Source organism: Sceloporus undulatus, chromosome 3 (genome assembly GCF_019175285.1).
Source record: "Sceloporus undulatus isolate JIND9_A2432 ecotype Alabama chromosome 3, SceUnd_v1.1, whole genome shotgun sequence".
Taxonomy (NCBI): Eukaryota; Metazoa; Chordata; class Lepidosauria; order Squamata; family Phrynosomatidae; genus Sceloporus; species Sceloporus undulatus.
Genome location: NC_056524.1, coordinates 196873312 through 196892800, shown reverse-complemented (window position 1 = coordinate 196892800; position 19489 = coordinate 196873312). Strand labels below are relative to the sequence as shown.

The 19489-nt window shown below is 40.3% G+C and overlaps 1 protein-coding gene across 1 annotated transcript; it reads right to left on the bottom strand.

Moving 5' to 3' along the window:
- Positions 1-1915: 1915 nt before the first annotated feature.
- Positions 1916-17984, bottom strand: SFXN4 (sideroflexin 4). The gene is made up of 14 exons (XM_042458718.1): positions 17830-17984; positions 14443-14508; positions 13009-13083; positions 11997-12023; positions 11836-11890; positions 10483-10508; positions 9963-10016; positions 9793-9876; positions 9628-9690; positions 7301-7391; positions 6103-6218; positions 4756-4841; positions 3833-3950; positions 1916-2237 (listed from the first exon to the last, which is right to left on the bottom strand). Exons 1-14 carry the CDS (start codon positions 17866-17868, stop codon positions 2160-2162), a joined length of 978 nt encoding a protein of 325 aa, XP_042314652.1. The 5' UTR covers positions 17869-17984; the 3' UTR covers positions 1916-2159.
- Positions 17985-19489: the final 1505 nt, after the last annotated feature.

Here is a 19489-nt window from a genome sequence, read left to right as displayed (position 1 = left end):
CTGCATTGGTGAGGTAATTCAGTTTTAAACAAAACATGGACCAAATCAAACTTATCTATTATAACATTTCATATGCATTGACTGTCATGTTTAAATTAAGCCTCAGATCCAAAACACACTGCAGAAATAATCCAGTTTGAGACCACTTTGACTGCCCTGGCTCAATGCTAGGGAATTCTGAGAACTGTAGTTTTGTAAGACATTTAGCCTTCTCTATCAGAGCACTCTGGTACCACAATAATCTACAATTTTCAGGATTCCCTAGCATTGAGCCAGGGCAATTAAAGTGGTTTCAAACTGGATTACTTCTGCAGTGTGTTTTGGGTCTCTCTTATAAATCAGTAGTGTGTAACAAGGGTAAATGCTAAGTCCGCACTCAGAGACTGTTAATGTATTCTGGCGGTAAACAACTTGTGGCCTAGTTTGAAACTGTACCTGGCTTTGCATGTAACCTGCATCTCCTGACCATGTGGTGCTGAGATGTGCCCCATGACAGAAAAAGGTTTTCCATCCTAGCTCATCATCTGTAGTTCTATGACAGAAACCTTGTGGGCGCACCCAACAGATTTTACTTCTTGGGGACAGAATCTACTGTGGCTTTATCCATAACACGGACTGGGCAACGGCAAGAGGTCCAAAGGACATTTTGCTGACCAGGTACTCTGTGAGTACTACCAGAAATGTCAGAAGTCTATTTCTGATTTTATAAAATAGGTATTTCCTTTATGCTTGGGGCACAATTTTTACCATAATGGTGGTCCAGCATGTCTGGAGGCATCAAGGGTCACTCTGACTAACAGCTTCAGTTAGAAGAGACCAGAGTCAAACAGTTGTTATACACCACTACCAAAAGGCTATCTTCCATACTCATCAGCAACCTGTGTTACCAGTCTGCATTTCAACACTGTGATAAATAAGGTTTCATAGCATTACCCCATGGAGAGAATATTAAATTCCATGACATTTTCTTCATGCTGATTCACAGAGCCATGCTGTAGAGCCCCTGAAGTCCAGGAGCTCTTTTACCAAGTAGATACAGTACATACAGAATTGTTCTGCATTTTCTTATTGAACAGACACAGTCAAAATGTATCAATTGGTAGCTTTGATATCCAGCCTTGGCTAATACGAACTATGTAACTACCTGCAGGAGATTTAAGCAACACAAGAGGATGAAAGACATATTTGGCAAGGAGAAAGCTCCACATAATCTCCCATAACTCCCCTAAAAACTAAAGATCTGGAGGAAGCTTACAATTTTGAAACAGAGCTCAGCAGTATTTTTCAAAAGACATACAGTGGTGCCTCGGGATACGAAATGATCGGGTTACGAAATTTCCGGGATACGAAAAAGTTGGATTGGCAAAAACTGTTTCGGGTTACGAAATATTTTTTCGGGTTACGAAAGGAATGGCGGAACGAATTAATTTCGTAACCCGAGGCACCACTGTATTTGCCCAGTTGTGCATACATGAATACTGCTTCTGTGGCTGGTGATTTTAAATGGTATTTGTCATTGGAAAGTCTGGCCTGTTTCTGTATACCAGACTTTCTCATGATCACATCAATTTAGCAGGTGCCATTTTAGCTTCTTTTTTCTATCAAAGGAGTACTGTGGCTTGGTTTCCCCTTTTCTAAAGCAGCAACACAGGAGCAGTTGAGGAAAAATAAAATTAAGTTAGGGGCCATGCGAGTGGCAACTGCCAGCTGAAGGAAGGCCTGTAACAAAGAACAACACTTTGTCCTATCCACTGAGTAAGCCATAGTATGAGTTAAATAACTTTTCTGAAGATGAATTAGGAATCATTTAAACCAATGCAGCAGCTTCAGTTTCTTTAGAAGTTATCACAAAACACCCCCTTCTGAAGTTATACCATTTCAAGCATCAATAGGGAAGGGGGCAAGAAACTTAAATTTTCTTTTTATGGGCTTTTAATTGTTAGAAATAGTGGGTCACAAAATTAAATCTTTCTTTTTTGAAAGGCAACCGTGATAGAACGGAAATCCAACATGATTTAGCTGTAATTTACATGCAGCTTTGCATCCAAATACAGAGAAATGTAAAGAATGACTTGATTAGATGTTACTAGTACATCTGAATATGCATACTTCATTGTACGAGGAATACTGTCCGTAATAGATTAAGTGTTCCCAAATCATTACACTCCCCTGTTGTAAAAGAATTCTGTTTCTTCAGTGGTAGAAATTATTTCAGGCTCAAGTTCACTTCTTGTTATCTGAAACACAAAAGATACAACATTCTTAAATTTTCAAAACATTCTTGTTTTGAGTTCAGCTCTGTACCCAGGATTTGCAAATAAATCATCTGTAAAGGTATGATCACCACCACCACACCAAAAGAAGCACTGGCTGTAAGGATGCTGGAAGCAGGTCAGGATCACCAACTAATATCAGTAAAGGAGAGAGGACCAAAAACTACAGTCTTATCCTTCAAATACATATCAAATCCATTCAAAATCCATGTAAATGTCTAGGAAATTAAATTTAATAATATGCAAAATCATGTTGATGATTTTGCAACTAGTAACTACGGTCTCTACAAGAGATGCTAGCAAATGCCTAGTCCTTGTAAGACAAGAGAGCAACTCTGTAGTCCTCCAGAGCTGTTCAACTGCAGTTCTCATAATTATTCATTACATTGACTAAGGCTGGTGGGAGTTAAAATCAACAACTTCTGGAGAGTCACATGACACCCACATCTGTTATGAGAGGTGAAACTTGGACTGGCATCCTATTAGAGAAATACACCAGCATAATTATGACATATCCTTTTTGGATGTTGCATGGGGGAGAAATTCCACACCTCTCACATGCAATGAGACCCATCCTACCCACTTGTTGCTTGTCTGGCGCATTCAGCTATGTCCCTCTGGGACCTATAAAGGACCCCTGGGCTGTATGTGCATCTGGGTATAAAGACATCACTGGATGCTCCTTCTTTACAACCCCACCCTCCACCAGCTGCTAAATAGCCATGCTGGGAGGAGAGTAGCTGAGTTTTGAGAGAGTGAAGGTGAAACAGAGCATAGTTCTGTCTCAGTGGAAATTTATGTCATCTCCCTATGCAAGATCCCATCCCCAATACTGTAACTGCCTATTCTTCCTCATGACCTTATGATCATGAATTCTGCAATTTTTTTGGTAATGTTTTTGTTGTTTTCTTTTTAATGGCATGTTTTTCACTGCTTTTCATTTTATTTTTAAATTATATTTTTAATTTTGGTTATGATATGAATTTTAGAGCTGTGTCCATTTTAACCTCCATAAGCTGCCCTGAGTTCCAGACTGGGTAAAAGATGGGGTGGTGGTGATGGTGATGATGATAACAACAGTAATAATAAGAAGTCACTGGTACCTGTGCAGTGCATTGTTAGGAAAAGTCTTGCTGACTCAGCTCTGTTCTAAACAAAGCACTGCACAGGTGCCAATGACTCCATATGTGTGATATCATAGATGACAACTGAAAGAAACACAGATACAAGTAAGCAACTACTTCATTTGAGTGTCATGTATTGTTTTTGCCTCTGTTACTGGCAGTATTTCTTATGCCAAATCTAAACCTAATGACCAAGACTAGAAATCATTATCTCTCTGGCATGATCACAGCACGCCCAGGTTTTCTTCTGGCTATTTCTGAGAAAAATCATTTGAAACTGGAAGCTGTTACCAGACAAACTCTTAAGTAGGCACATGCATTTCTTGCACTTAGAAACCCAACTCAGGTACATTTTAATCTTTCTGGGTTGTTATGGGTTTTGCATTTTAAAAGTCAGCAGATAATAAAAGAAGAAAACAGAATCATGAGAATTACCTTGCCCACTTGTGGCATCAAACTAAAAGAAACAGGTATCATTGCTCCAAAAGCTGAAATCATCACAATAGATCTCAATGGAGTCCAAACATATGGATTTCGAAGCAAAATGTTTGCACTGAAAGGATTGAAAGAGTAAATTAGAATACAATATGGGAAAAATGATACGCAACCACAGCACCCCCATGCTAATAAAGGTCTGAGGAAAAACTAGACAGCATATAGGAAGAGTGCTGTGAGCTGCTACCACAGGCTCAACACTGTAGAAATGGTTGCGTGATCCCTTCACACATTTTGGTCAAAGCAGCAAGTGGTCTACAAATTCAGAATTTTCCCCTGGACTTCTGAATCTATTGTTGTTGTGTGCTTTCAAGTCATTTCCAATTTATGGCAACCCTAGGGCAAAGCTATTATAAAGTTTTCTTTGCAGGGTTTGTTCAGTGGATGAGAGAATGTGACTTCCCCAGGTGGGTTTTTCCAAGGCTGAGTGAGGATTTGAGTCCTGGTCTCTAGAGTCATAGTCCAACATTCAAACCACAAACCACTACACCTGAATGTCTCTGAATCTATACAGCCAGTTTAAGTTGCAGTGCTGCTCAAATAATAACATTCCATGTCCCCCAAAAACTCAGTGATTTGCAGAAATAAATATGCAGAGACTTTGAAAAGGGGGTAAGTCTGCCTCTACAGCTAAAATGAAGTCACCTTCTCTGATCATAGTAAGCATTACACAGTAGTTAATAAAAGCTCTCTTGAAAGCCAGAAGTAAGACAATCACTGCACACCACCTCTTCAGCAGCAAGAATGAGGATACTAGTTTGTGCCTTGAATTGCTATCAGAAAAAGAAAATGTGTGATGAAAGTCTATGAATGGTCCCTTCTCATTTTATTTTGTTCAGAAACCTATGCTGAAGATGTCTTACCGTTTTAGAAAGTGCAGAACCAAGTCTGGAATACATATCGCTGTACCAAACAATACTGCTCTGGATATAGCTGTTTCTTTCACAGCCTAGGGGATTAGTGAGAAATAGAGAACACATGCACAGATATAAAGGAAGGTTAACACCAGAATAAACTCTGACTACTGCACTTCTAACAAGTCTCGCCAGTCCTGGATTTTCATGCATTAGCCAAACAAAAGTTTCGGTTACGGCTGTTTTACAAGAAGACAAAAAAAGCCCCACATAGGTTACTAAGTGAAACTCTATATCAAAACTTTCTCATATCTATTATAGCTGGATGTATTTGTTGCCCTACATTCATATTTAAGATAGCCCTGGGTGTTTTTGCCAAGAAAGAGGCAGCAGAATCAGAGCTTGAAAAGTTGTTGTTTTTTTGTTTGTTTTTGGATTACAACTACCAGAGTCTGGAAATCCAAAAAAGTAACTTTTGATTTATAAGCAGAATAAAGGTCCACACTGTGTTTTCATTATATGGGTGATATTTCATGAATGTTTACATGTAGAGGGGGCTCCGTCCTAACGAACAGTGGCATGTCTCCAATAATATTTTGAGTGAGCACCGCCATCCCATGCTCAGTTCCTGCTGGAAACGTGGTGTAAAAGAACACCAGCCTGGGGCAAATGGGATGATCACATTATGGAACAGTACCAAAAACTCATAAGTAATTCCCAAGGTGTGACTCATTAGCAAATCAGCCACATGATCGAACATGGAGAAAGCAACTAAGGCCTCCATGACTATACTATGAAACTGTAGACATTTCACAATATGGGAAGGGGGGATTTTCTTCTCATTGATTATACATTCCTTTTTAAAAGGAAGTTGGCCAGCCAGGGCAAATGAATGAAAAATCAGGAAAAAAAATGGGAAGTCAGTTGCAAAAGGCAGTGGGTGAAAAGAATGAGAAGGAGTCCCAAAGAAGTATGGAAAGTACACACTTGACACCAAAGTCATAAAAAGCAGTTGATAAAGACAGTAAGGAGGAGAGTTCTGGACTCTTCCTGGCAGACTAAGACTGTCCTTCTTGCCCAGTGGTTCTCAACCTTTGGGCCTCCAGATGTTTTGGACTTCAATTCCCAGAAGTTCTAGTCAGTATGCTCATTGTTCAGGAATTCTGGGAGTTGGAGTCTCAAATATCTAGAGGACCAAAGATTGAGAACCACTGTTGTAGCCCAACAAGTGACTGAAACGAAGCAAAAAGTAGTTGGCTGGTTGGGTGGTTGATAATGTCATCTAGTATAGACAACACAAGTTAGATTATTGCAGTGGGAGAAGCATCCTAGTAGAAGATTAATTGCTCCACTTACCTTTTCTCCTGCCCTCTGAGACACTCCAATGACTCTGCCCTTGCGATCCATTACCTTAATTCCATTCTCAAACTCAGTGGCCCTGATTACAGTCAGATTAAATGCACACAGGAGGGCTGTAAAAAGGAAAAAGAATTCAGGAAAGCAGTACTTGTGTAATAAGAGACCTTTTCATATATATTTTTTTTCTATGCTCATATTTAATAAATGTGGATTTTCATGTGTTGTGAGCCGCTTTGATTGTCTCGTCACAGAAAAGTGGGATACAAATAAGTGAAGCAAGGCAATGAAGAAGCAGGTACTATGTTCCCTCCCTGTTACAATTTGCTAGAGGGAAGTTCCTTTCCCTCTCTTTTGCAAGAAGCAACAATAAACAGACACAGTCCCTGCTATTTGGTTGCTCCCCCCCTCCCCTCCCCAGGCCATTTAATAGTTGTAGCACTGGCATCCAGGGCTTTGTAGAGAAGGGGGATGAAGTGCAGAGCTGTAGAGCATTGGATTCTGTGACTGAAATGCAGGGTCTTGGCCATCACTTCTGATGGTCACAATTTTAGCTACTGGTGCTGAGTTCCAATACTGCAGAATAAGCAAAAACAAAAACACTCCAACATCTTGGTTAATACACTAAGAGGGAGGTGAACAATTACCCAAAATACTATATGTAAATAGGTAAGGAAAGGAGGCATTTCTATGTGAAAGGTAAGGGGAAGGAGCCCAGAAAGGACTCCTGATCTCCGAATCAAAGTTAAGGGAACTGATACAGTTATATTTGCAACAGGTAACTGGAGGCATGGAAAAGGTCTTATCAGCCATCAAGCTTCATGATCGATCTTAGCACACTGGCACAGAGTCCAATGCTGTACATCCACAGATTTGCATGGGAACCTTTTGCTGTTGAAAATGTGCTTTATGGTACAAAGGCCACATTCTTAATTATTATTTTTTTTAATGACAAAGTTTTCAAGGAAGAATTCTGGAACACATTGCTAAATTTTGGTATAATGCTTTATTGCTATTTTGACAGAAGCCTAACATGTACAGAGGAAAAAGAGGCTAAAACTTTATATCCTAAGGTGCTATTATCCTGAGTTGAATTAAGCAAGCATAACTGAGGCAAACCACTAGCAGTTCCTAGTCCTTAACATAAAAGAGTCTAAAGAACAAATGTCCAACTTTTTTGTGCTTCTCATTTACCCACCTGTAAGCGGACCTGGTATCACACTCCTGAAGAGAAGCTGCACAGAAGGATTCTGTGGTTTATAGTGGATCATTAAGTACTGAGGAAGAGTCTAGAAAGAACAGGTTCTGTTAAATGCATCAACATGTGTACAGTTTTCCAAACCACTCATAAAAAAGGGCACCACAAAACAAAATGAAAGCAAGAACATGACAAATTTAAGAACCAGAACTCAATAAGTTGGGTTCACACTTTAAGGTAACTAACTATGGTGCCACTGAAAATGAAATGGACAGTTAATGCAAGAAACACATCTCACTAATTTCAGTGAAGTCCAAAAACATAGAAAATCTGTACCTGTGGAGACAGAGTGGATCTGCACATGACAGACTCATCCCCAACACCCCCTATATGCCAACTTCATCCCCAAACTTCATGCAGTCCGCCCTTCCCTTATGTGGGGGATCCGTTCCGGATGCCCCCACATAAAGGAAAGAATGCGGATGCTCAAGTCCCATTCAAATGAATGGGGCTCATGCCCGTGGAGGCGCGGCAGTGGCGTGCGGGGCGCATGCCACGGGAGTATGCACCATTGTTTCCTTCCAGCACGCGCCTCCATCACTTCCATCGCGGCTTCCAGCATATGCTGGAATCCGCGTAAAACGCGCCCACATATAATGCGGGCGCACAGCACATTGAGCTGGAAGGTCTGAAGAAAGATCCTAAATGTGTTTGGGTAAACACACGTTAAAACCTCTTCTGACATTCCCACTGAGAACAGAAAAAGCAGGTGTGGAACTGGCACACCACAGTGACATGCAGAGTTTGGCTGCATCCACACTGCAAAAATAATCCAATTTGACACCACTTTAACTGTCATGGCTTAGTGCTATGGATTTCTGGGAATTGTAGTTTGTTGTGGCACCAGACCTCTCTGATAGAGAAGGCTAAATGTCTCACAAAACTACAGTTCCCAGACTTCTACAGCAGAGTCATGATAGTTAATGTCAGACTGGATTATTTCTTCAGTATGGATGCAGCCTTGGTGAATATAATTGCACTCCTCGTGTATCCTTAATTTAGTTCTGGATCTAAGCCACAGTGACTTATGTTTGTTTACAATTCTACAGCCATCAAAATGGAATTGAAAACACATGACAAAAAGTTTCTTTCACCCATTCTTACAGACAGCTTATAAAGTTCCCTTCTAATGTATCTGTACATCAGTATTTCACAACTTCAAAAGAGGTTGAATATCAACATTTTTGACACTGAATTGCAAAGCCTGAAATACTGTCACTCTAGAATATAGTGCTGTGTGTATCAGGATGGGCAACATGAAGCCTTTGGTCTAATTTCAAAAGCCCTGTGCAAATGGATCAGGTCTCTGCAAGAGTAAATACTTCCTTCTAGGTGGTAAGCATGAAAAGAGAGAGTGCATGTAGGTGAGAGAGGAAGAAGGGTGGCTAAAAGGGTGTCCTTTCCTACTTTTGACTTCTTCTCCAGCTCCACACACTATTGGCATATGGAGCTCTACATGTTATCCATGAAGGAATCTGATCACTGGCAGCAAAAATGTTACCCTATAATGCAGCCTTCCTAACCCAGCCCACCAATTCTGCTTCTGGGCTACTGAGTCAAGAGAAAGTAATACAACACAGAAGAAAAAGGAGAGAATATTGAAGGCCTCACTCAAGACCTAAGCTCAAAAGCTGTCAGGGTCATGTGTCCTGCCATGGTTGCTGACTACATAGCCCCAAAACCCCACAAAAAACTATTATGGATACGCTTTGCTTGTAATACTAGATGATGGATTATGCTACACAAGTGGTGGTGCTGGGTGGAAAGCATGTTTATCTTTCTTAAAGCTGGCAGATGAGAAGATGTGACAGATCGAAGCATGCGCTTTGAACTATGAAAGTCAATTCGATGGGGAAACTTGCCATGGAGAAGAAAAGATGCTCTGGAACCAGAATGTTTTGATTTAAAGATGAATGGGTGAATGCATGACAACAGCCTGAATTGCTAATGGCTTTGAATATACACTGTAATCGAAAGTGCCTCAACCCTGACAACAATGCCATGCTGTGAACATCTTTAGTTTCTTGAATAAAGCTTTCTGTTTTACTGAAGCATGTTTCTCTGAATTGAAGTGAGCCAGTACATGACAGAGGCCCTCTTACATGTTACCAGAAGTTCACTGCTTCCTTCTCCATTCCACTGATACCCTTTTCTAACTGGGTATGTTCCAGATATGTCAGAGTATAAGTCCCACCAATCCTAGACTGCCAAAGCGAAATATATTACCATTAAAGTATATATTCAAAGAAAAATTTAGAAATACATACTCCCACACAAGCAGAATATGTGATTGCGCCAATGCTGAGAAGTGACTGTTTGAAGGGAAACTCCTAAAAGAAAAAAAAATACAACAAAGAAAAGCATATTTATCTACTCCAATGCACAGACAACTTGTGCCATCTTGTCCTTTAAAAACCAACACATTCTACCACCTTTTCTGTATCATTCCTGATTGCTTCTGTTCCAGAATTCCCATTTGCCAAGCTGAATCCACCAATGTACGTATGGAGAAGGAACTGAAAAAAGTGAAATTGCACAATCACACACTTAATTCATGAATTAACAAAATACTAATGTGTTAAAAAAAAAAGCTTCTTGTTACCTGCCAAAGAAATGCTTGGGTAGTTCCTCTGTGTGGTAATGAAGTTGTGATAACCTGAGAACAACAATTTCATGACATTAACAGAAAAGCACATGTCAATATCAACCATTCAAGAGAGTGGATGCAATACTCCTATGTATAGTTGTACTGTATGACGTAAAGCAAGAGTGCACAACCTTTTGAGTCCCAAGGACTACATGGAACGCTGTCTTGGGGCCACATACCCTCACTCAGTGATCCTCTTTCTCACTGAGAGGGAGTAGGGAGCATTTGCTGTGCAGTGATCTACCCTGTGATTATGAACCATGAGCCAAATATAATGAACTCGTTAAGGTGAGTAAGGAATGGAAATGGTGGGCAAAACAACTTTCTAGACAAGGAAGTTTGCTATATTTCTCTTTTAGTTGACTCTAAGTCTTCAATATGGCATCCACTGAAATTGTAGGTTCTTCAACATAGCAAGAAATGATAAACAACTTAATTACACAAAAATCTTCTGGAAACTTCCATCATTACTCACCAGTGGAGCAGTAAAGGGCAGGAATGCTTTAAAAGGGGAGCAAGAGAGAAAAAACCTTGTTTATGAATTTAATAAAATAAATGGTTTTTGAAGGATTAACAGTAAAAAGCAAACAATGAATACCAGGAAATCCAACAAAGTGTGAATCTTGATCTTGTTTCTCAAGCAGAGGCTGATAAAATTGAAGCGTACAATTCAGTTCAAAGGCCAGCGTGACCCTTTCAGTGATCCATAGCAACTAATTGGGAGCTACAGCTCTGAGGACAACTGTTCTCAGAGAAGACCTGTGGTAATGTGGTTTGCATTAAAAGGAAGCAAAAGGTTATGCCAGGTAACTGAAGAGGAAGACTTCATGAAAGGTATGCCTGTGTGGGTCTAGGTTTCAAGTTATGTTGGCTCTGTATTTCATGAGCACAAATGGAATTTAACCACCAGGAGTGAATCCAAACAGCACACAGTGCAGCATCAAAGCCAGACAGAACCAAGTACATGGAGATGGGTGCATTTTATGTGATAAGTAAACATTGGACTTGATCATATGGTGCAAAAGATGTTGATTAATCAGAGTGTTTCTATCCATAACAACAAACTATGAAATTCAAGCACTGCTGTTTCAAGAGAGTACAAAATACTAGGCATCATATGGTGAGAGAGAATCATGAATCACAGATCGCTAAGGCTTATTTGTGTAGATGTACATTACTGTTCTTCATAAGATTATTCACTGCTTTCTAAAAACTCCATTTATGGATTATCTTGCACAAGATAAGCATCAGACATTTAAGTTAACTATTTGCGTCAGTTATGTGACAGGTTACAAATTAAGTGCTCATGTACATACACAATACAAAAAAGCCCTTAATTCATTCTCTGAAACAGCTTCTTGTTTACACAAGAAGCAAACAGCAGTATACCAAGTACTGTTAACTTCAACACTTCAAAAATTACCAGTGAGGCTTTAAAAATCATGCCACATGCTTTTAAAAAGTAGGTTATATCACAAAAGAAAACAGCAATAGCGTTTAAAAGAAAATACTAGATTCCTGTATCTCTGGGATACATTTCATTCACATTCTCTGTATCTAGTTTACTAGGTATGGTAATGCCACTGTAGTCAGGAGAGCTAGAAACATTCAAATTTAGATTGAGACTTTCATATTTTAACCCTCATTCATGGATCACACAACAATTCTTACAAGTTATATGCTGCAGTTAATAACAGTCTTTAAATAGCAACCAGCATGAGTCCCAATGTTATGATTCACTAGCTGAACAGTATTATTATTATCTGCACAATAAGCCAAACATGTATTTATTTACAGTGTTTCAGTAAAAGTAGATATGAATACTGACCTGGTGGCCTAAATATAACAGGAATTGTCTCACCACTGCCAGAGTGTACAGAGGCCTTCAGGAAGAAAAGCAAAAACAAAGCCCCACAAAATTAGAAAGGCTCTTCAAGATGGGAAAAAGTATAAGCTAAAACAATTGCTAAATATTTTATAAAAACTTACCAGACTTAGTTTCCAAGCTTCTTTTATCTAAACAATTAGAAACCAGGACTTTAGAAATATTTCAGAATTTTCTTAATTTAAATTTTGTAGTCATTACCTGTAACATTTTTGCAATCATATCAACAACTACCTGGAATAGTCTGACCTACATTAAGACCGAGACTCACAAATACTGTCATTATTTCTAGCAAACTATTTTTAATAAGGGCATAACAATGATACAAAGCATATGTAACATAACATTATTTTTCTATCTGTACTGTGTAACACTGTAATATTAGCTTCCTTTAAGGGTGTTTTTAGACATTTTGGAACTAATTTTTTCCTGTTTTATAAAGGCATTCTGTTACCAATCTTAATTTTCCACCCCACAAATTAAGCAATATACAAGAGTGAGGCAAGCAACAAGTAATGGGCTTGTAATGAGTTACTCAATTAATGCAAAAAATAACTTCCAAAAATATGTTCTAAACCTGCTTTTCCTAGCCAGCACACTCCAACCCTAGGGGATGATGGGAGTTGTAGTTCAGTACAGGGGGGGATTAGAGGTTGAGGAAGATCCATCAACACAAACTGCTCTGTGTCATTTCCACTGTAGTATCTTGACAACATTGTCATCTATGGAGACTCGCTTCCTCTCAACCAACAGTAGTATATATACCCCACTGTCCCCCATGCCAGCATTCTCTGAAGATGCCAGTCACAGCTGCTGACAAAATGTCAGGAATAAATTCTTTTAGAACACAGCCTCATAGCCCAAAAAACTCACACAAAAAAAACCTGTGGGGTCATATTGTTGGCCCTACTCCTGACATTTCATTGCTGGGGCTGCCCTCCAATGTCCAGGTGCTGAGCATGGACTTCTAGGGGGAAAATACCTAGATGGGGAGAACCTAGTTAAACAGATTTTGGAAACAATGGGACTAAGATCTTGGTATACATAAACAATAATCGACACCATGGCATACAAACATACAAAAATTCTTAGTACTGTAAGGTAAATGTCACTTGCCTTTTTGTCCTCTAAGGACTCTGTAGCCTTTTCTCCTCTCTTCAATAAAAGTATTCTGGCATTGTCAATTTTTTGCTGCAGTCATAAGAAGCACCAAGAGAAACACAATAAAGTTACTTTTTTACATAGTCTTTCAGCAGTAGCTAATCTTCAACTGTATGTTTTGTGAATATAAAATTTAAATCATTCTTGTGATCAATCTGTACCAGGCCTACATTACAGTATTATTATTTTTAAACAGGAAAAGCACAAAGCAGTTTCAGGGAAGCATTTAGAACAGAAACCAGCAAACAGAAATAAGAGTTAATTCTCATTCTTGCAAAACCAATGGTCCAATCAGAATTGCTTCAAATTTTCAGGAGACTGTTTGCTGAATAGTAATTTAGCAATACCTCCTCTTTCCCTCTGGAGTATAGTTCTTCAAATACAGCAAGCATAATTCTACATCTGAAAATAGCAAACTTTGGCTGTCCCGATATTTTGGACATCAACTCCCATAATACCTTATCATTGGCCATGCTGGGTGAAATTGAAGGAAGATGAAGTCCAAAACATCAGGACATCCAAAATTTCCTAGCCTTTGCTCTAAGTCATACTCAGCAGGAGATGATTATATTCTGAACCGACTTGTACTGTAATTTAACAAGCTAACCAATCCCTGCCACCAGTTTTTGTGCTATGGAACTAATTTTTCCAGTTTCTAATATTTAACATTATCAATGTGCAAACCTAACTTCCAAGTTTTGTCCTTAACTACATTTAATATGCAGTCACTTTCTTTTATTTAGATAGGTCTTTGGCTATTAACTGGTTGTTGCAGAAGGTTTTTTTTTTTTAATGGAGGGGTGCTTTAATTTTACTAAGTGCCATATTTTAAATTGCTTTTAATTACTGCTATTTTAATAGAATAGTTTATTTACTTTTTAAAATGCTTTTTATTATAACAGTTGCTTTTCAGATGTATTTTCTTTTGATCTGTGTTGTGAACCACCTTGGGGGGAAAGGCAGGTTATAAATACATAGCCTGCATTGATTTCCAGTTTTACATCAGCCAGATATGCAAATCAAAGTACAGGCTAGGTATCTCCTATCTGAAATGTTTAGGACTAGAAGTGTTTTGGAAATGGAGTGTTTTTTGGGATTTGGGAATACACAAGTAGCATAGAACGTACCTATACTGTATTTGTGAGGCTGGGGAGAGACAGGTCCAGCAGAGAGAGCAAGAGAGGGAGAGAAAGAAATAAAAGTACTGTACATGCTATGCTACTTGTGTGTTCCAAAATCCATAATATTCCAATTCGAAAGGCTTGAAGCATCATCTTGGCACTCCAAAAGTTTCAGATTTTGGAGGCTTTAAAATTTTGGTTTCTGGGTTAAGGGTGCTCAATCTGTATCTAGCTATGTGCATATGGTTGGTATATATAAAGTACTTACTTGGGATACAAACAAGAGTAATGGGTTCAAGATGTCTGCCCAATGATAAAATCTTTGGAAAAAGGTCTAAAAAAAAAAGATTCAGCCATTAGAAGATTTAGCAATTTCAAGCTGTCAAAATTCCTAAGGTAGTTGTACTAATTCTATTTGTACAGCAAATCCTTCTTTATTTCCATTGTTTAAATCACAATCTATGGAGCTTCCTCTTGTTGCTAAAGCAGGACAAACAACATAAGTATGGCCCACAGTGACAAGCCTAATCATAGAGCTTCTCTGAAATACTTGTCTGTGTCCTGCTGATGGGACTGGAATAAAGCAAATGATTAAATCTTGCATTCTGTTAAGCAAGCAAGGTGAATTTAGCTGAATTCGGTTTCAATTCAGGAAACTGAACTAAGGCCATAATTCTGTGCTTTAGTATGTACCAGAGTTTTGTTGTCAAGAATGAAGTAAAATTAAAATCCAGTTCTAAGCCATATACCTCGTCTGCAATCAGAACAGATGAGAGACACTGGTCCCTTCTCTGTGCCTGATCCTGAGGCTTCACAGCTGGACAGCTCCTGCCACAGAAGGCTTAGAGATACTCAGTAGCATGCAACAAGTGGGATTTACCCTTTGTGACTTTTCTGGGGCACACTGGAGTCTAATCTGCAGTACACAAATAATGTAGTTTGACATCACTTTAACAGCCATGGCTCAATGCTATGCAATCCTAAGATTTGTAGTTTTGTGAGACATTTAGCCTTCTCTGTCAGAGCTCTGGTGCCACAACAAACTACAATTCCCAGAATTTTATAGCATTGAGCCATGGTAGTTAAAGTGGTTTCAACTGGATTGTTTTGCAATGTGGCTGCAGCCATAGAAGACAATTCACAAGATAAGTGTGTCCAGGTGAATAGAGAATGTCCCCACTGATGTCTCAATATGCAATATATGTATATTGATGTCTCAATATGCTGAATATATTTAGATAACATAGTAGATCCCTTTGCATACTATTGAATATAATATAGCAGAATATAGAAATATAACAGAGTAGACTTGCAAGATCCCTTTGCATACCAATGAATGTAACAGGGCTGAATGTATGAATATAGTATGAGTAGTAGACATGCAAGATTCTTTTGCATACCAATGACTATAACAGAGCTGCATATAGCAGAGTAGGCACTCAAGGTCCCTTTGCATAGCAATGACTATATCAGGGCTAAATATATGAATATAACAGAGTAGTAGACCTGCAAAATCCCTTAGCATACCAATGACTGAGGCTGCATCCGTACTGCAGAAATCATTCAGTTTGAGACCACTTTAACTGTCATGGCTCAATGCTATGGAATTCTGGGAACTGTAGTTCTGTGAAACATCTAGCCTTCTCTGTCAGAGAGCTCTGGTATCACAACAAACCACTCAGAATTCCATAGCACTGAGCCTTGGCAGTCAAAGTGGTGTCAGCCTTGATTAGTTCTGGAGTGCAGATGCGGCCTATAACAGGGCTGAATACATGCATATAACAGAGTTAACCTGCAAGATCCCTTTGCACACCAATGACTGTAACAAGGCTGAATATATGCATATAGCAAAGTAGACATGCAAGATACTTTTGCATACCTGTGACTATAAGAGGGCGGAATACGGTATATGCATATAACAGAGTAATAGACCTGCAACATCCCTTTCCATGTTAATGAATATAACAGGACTGAATACAGTACAGTATATGCATATAACAGAGTAGAAGACATGCAAGATCTCTTTGCATACCAATGAACATAACAGGGCTGAATATAGGAATATAACAGAGCAGTAATGCAAAATCCCTTTGCGTGTCATTAAATATAACAGGACTGAATGCAGTTTATGCAAATAACAGAGTATAGAACCGTAGAGCTGCAAGAGACCACAAGGGCCAACCAGTCCAACGCTCTGCCATGCAGTAATACACAATCAAAGCACCTGTGACAGATGGCCATCCAGCCTCTGTTTACAGACCTCCAAAGAAGGGGACTCCACCACACTCTGACTTAGTGTGTCCCACTGTAAGACAGCTCTTGCAGGGATGTAGCCAAGGGGAGAGTTCTTGGGGTCCGGACCCCCCCCCCCCTTCCATTAGAAAAATGAACGCCACCACACTCAAGCCCCATTATAACGGTGGCACTTAGTCTGGACCCCCCCCCCTTCCTAAAATCCTAGCTACGTCCCTGGCTCTTGGAAGATCTTCCTAACGTTGAGGTAGAATCACAAAAGATCCCTTGGCCCACCAATGAACATAAAGGGGCTGAACAGATTTAAATTTTACTGAGATTGTAAAAAATGTTTTTAAAAAATGATTAAAAGATGTTTTCACCTGGGAGGAAGGCAGCATACAGATGAAATAAATGAAATAAATAAAAAAAATTAAATAGATGCATATAGCAGAGTAGACCTCCAAAGGGGGTACAGAAAGTAATATTCTGCATGACCGCACTATACTGTTATGGTGCTGCTATTCCACTTCTGCTGCGCCAGCTGTCTCCTGTTGCATTCTGGGGTTTGTAGTTCAGTGCATTTTCTGCCTGAGAATTCTAAATGCCCCTCACTCAACTGCAAATCCCAGAATGCAACAGGAGGCAGCCAGAGCACTTAAAGTGGAACAGCAACGCTATAAGAGTGTAGTGCAGTGATCTAGACTGTCTAAAGCAAACCCATCCCAGCTGAGGGAGGTGCGGGGATCCCTTTGCAAGCCCATGCTCCTGCCTCCCTGACGGGATATACTAAAACAAATGGCAGTACTTGCCCATAGGGAAACCATACTTGCCCATAGGGAATCACTAGAGAATACTCGCCCATAGAGAATAACAGAATACCTGCCCATAGAGAAACATTGGAAAATACCTGCCCCTAAGGAATCATTGGAGAATAGTTGCCCATAGAGCATAATAGGAGAATAAATGCCCATAGAGAATCATTGGAGAATACTTGACCATAAAGAATAATAGGGAATGACTGGCCATAGGGAATAAGTGAATTCTTGCCCATAGAGCATAATAGCAGAATACTTGCCTATAGAGAAACATTGGAGAATACTTGTCCATAGAGAATAATAGGAGAATACTTGCTCTTAGAGAATTATAGCAGAATACTTCCCATACAGAGTAATAAGAGAATACTTGTCCACAGAGAATATAGAAGCTGGGTTTCTAAAACATTCTCCACCAAAAAAGGAACCCGTAAGTGATGCTCCATGGGCATGTTTCCCTATGGGCAGGTATGCTCCAATGTTTCCCTATGGGCAAGCATGGTTTCCCTATGGGCAAGTGCTGCAGGTTAAAGCCTCCTCCTCGTCCTCCTCCTCCTCCTTCGAGAGTGAGAGAGAGCCAGGGCCATGCCCTCCACCGTGATCCATACCGTCCCTTGGCTCCTCCAGAACTCCAGATTCTCGTCCATGAGGAGGCTCTCCCATGCGACCGAAGGGGGGCTGGGCCGGAAAGCGCCGCCGGAGACGCCCCCCCCCGTGCCCGCCTTCCTTCTCAGGAAAGGCCCAGGCTTCGCCGCGCCCTAGGCCTCACCTGCCCTTGGAGCCGATGGCGGCGGAGAAGGAGGGGTTTCCACTTCTGCTCCTTCTCCACTGCAGAGTTAAGGCAGTTTGGCACCGCTTCAGCTGCTGTGGCCCCAGCCCTCTTTGGTAGAGAAGGCGAAAGTCCTTGGGAAACTAGAAATCCCAGGGTCCCATAGTCAGAGAGGGTGATCGCAAAGGAGGACAAGGCATTGCAAAGTGTAGGGCCTTTGAGGGGGAAAATGGAGGACTTGTCCAAAGAGAAGCTTAAAAACACTTAATATACATGTAAATCCATGCTTCTCCTTAATCATGCTCAAAATGGAGGACACTTTGGAATCCCTCCCAGTGGACAGAAGGGGGAAATGGAGGACGTGTCTTGGAAAAGGAGGACATGCCTGGTCACTCTGAGGCGCCAGCCCTCTTTGGCAGAGAAGGCGAAAGACCTTAGGAAACTAGAAATCCAAGGACCTCATAGGAGGAAGCTATGTAGGGTGGCCTCATGTCCTCACCACCAAGGAGAGCAAAGCATAGCAAAGTGTAGGGCTTTCGAGAAAAAATGGAGGACATGATTGAAGGAAAGTTTGAAACACTCCTATGCATGTAAAACTACAATTTCCAGAATTCCATAGCATTAATCCATGGCAGTTAAACTGGTTTCAAAACGAATTTGTCTCTGCCATCTGGATGAAACCATTGTCATTTTCAATCCTAACTCATGCTTCTTAGTCAAGTTCAAAATGGAAGACATTTTGGAATTCCTCCTGGATGGAAGGTGGAAATGGAGGGCATGTCCTGGAAAAGCAGGACGTACCTCATCATCCTGCCCTCCTTGGCAGAGAAGGCAAAAGACCTTTTAAAACTACAGGTCCCAGGGTCCCATAGGATGGAGCTACACAGGGTGACCACAAAGGACGGCACGGCGTGCTTCTTAATCATACTCAAAATGAAGGACATTTACAAATCTCTCCTGGACAGAAAGTGGAAATGTAAGACATGTTCTGGAAAAGCAGGATGTCTGGTCAGAGTTACAGCACTTAAAAGTGGTGTCAAAACTGGATTATTTCTGCAATGTAGATGCATTCAGGTCTAATCCACACTGAAAAATTAATACAGTTTGAATTGACACGTGGCTTTAATTGCCATATCTCCATCCTACAGGATTCAGGGATTTGTGGTTTTGTGGGACACCAGTACTCTGGCAGAGGAGGCAAAAGACCTTGTGGAACTACAAATCCCGAGATCCCATAGAAGGGAGGTACACAGGGTGATCAGAACTCCTAACCACAAAGGACGACGAGACACCTGTAGGACATTAGAGAAAAAATGGAGGGCATGAAGAAAGAAAAACTAAAAACACTCATATAAACATAAATTCATGCTTCTTCTTAGTCACGCTCAAAATGGGAGGACATTTTGGAATTCCTCCTGGACAGAAGGGCAGAAATAGAGGACATGTCCCTTCATCCTGTGAGGCACCAGCATTCTTTGGCAGAGAAGGCGAAAGCCCTG

Excerpts from the sequence above, each read along its gene's own strand:
- SFXN4 (XM_042458718.1), bottom strand. The coding sequence starts at position 17,868 with ATGGACGAGAATCTGGAGTTCTGGAGGAGCCAAGGGACG. Across the intron at positions 13,084-14,442 it reads TACTCTTGTTTGTATCCCAA|CAAAAAATTGACAATGCCAG; the intron begins GTAAGTACTTTA and ends TTATGACTGCAG. Across the intron at positions 10,017-10,482 it reads TGCCCTTTACTGCTCCACTG|GTTATCACAACTTCATTACC; the intron begins GTGAGTAATGAT and ends TGTTGTTCTCAG.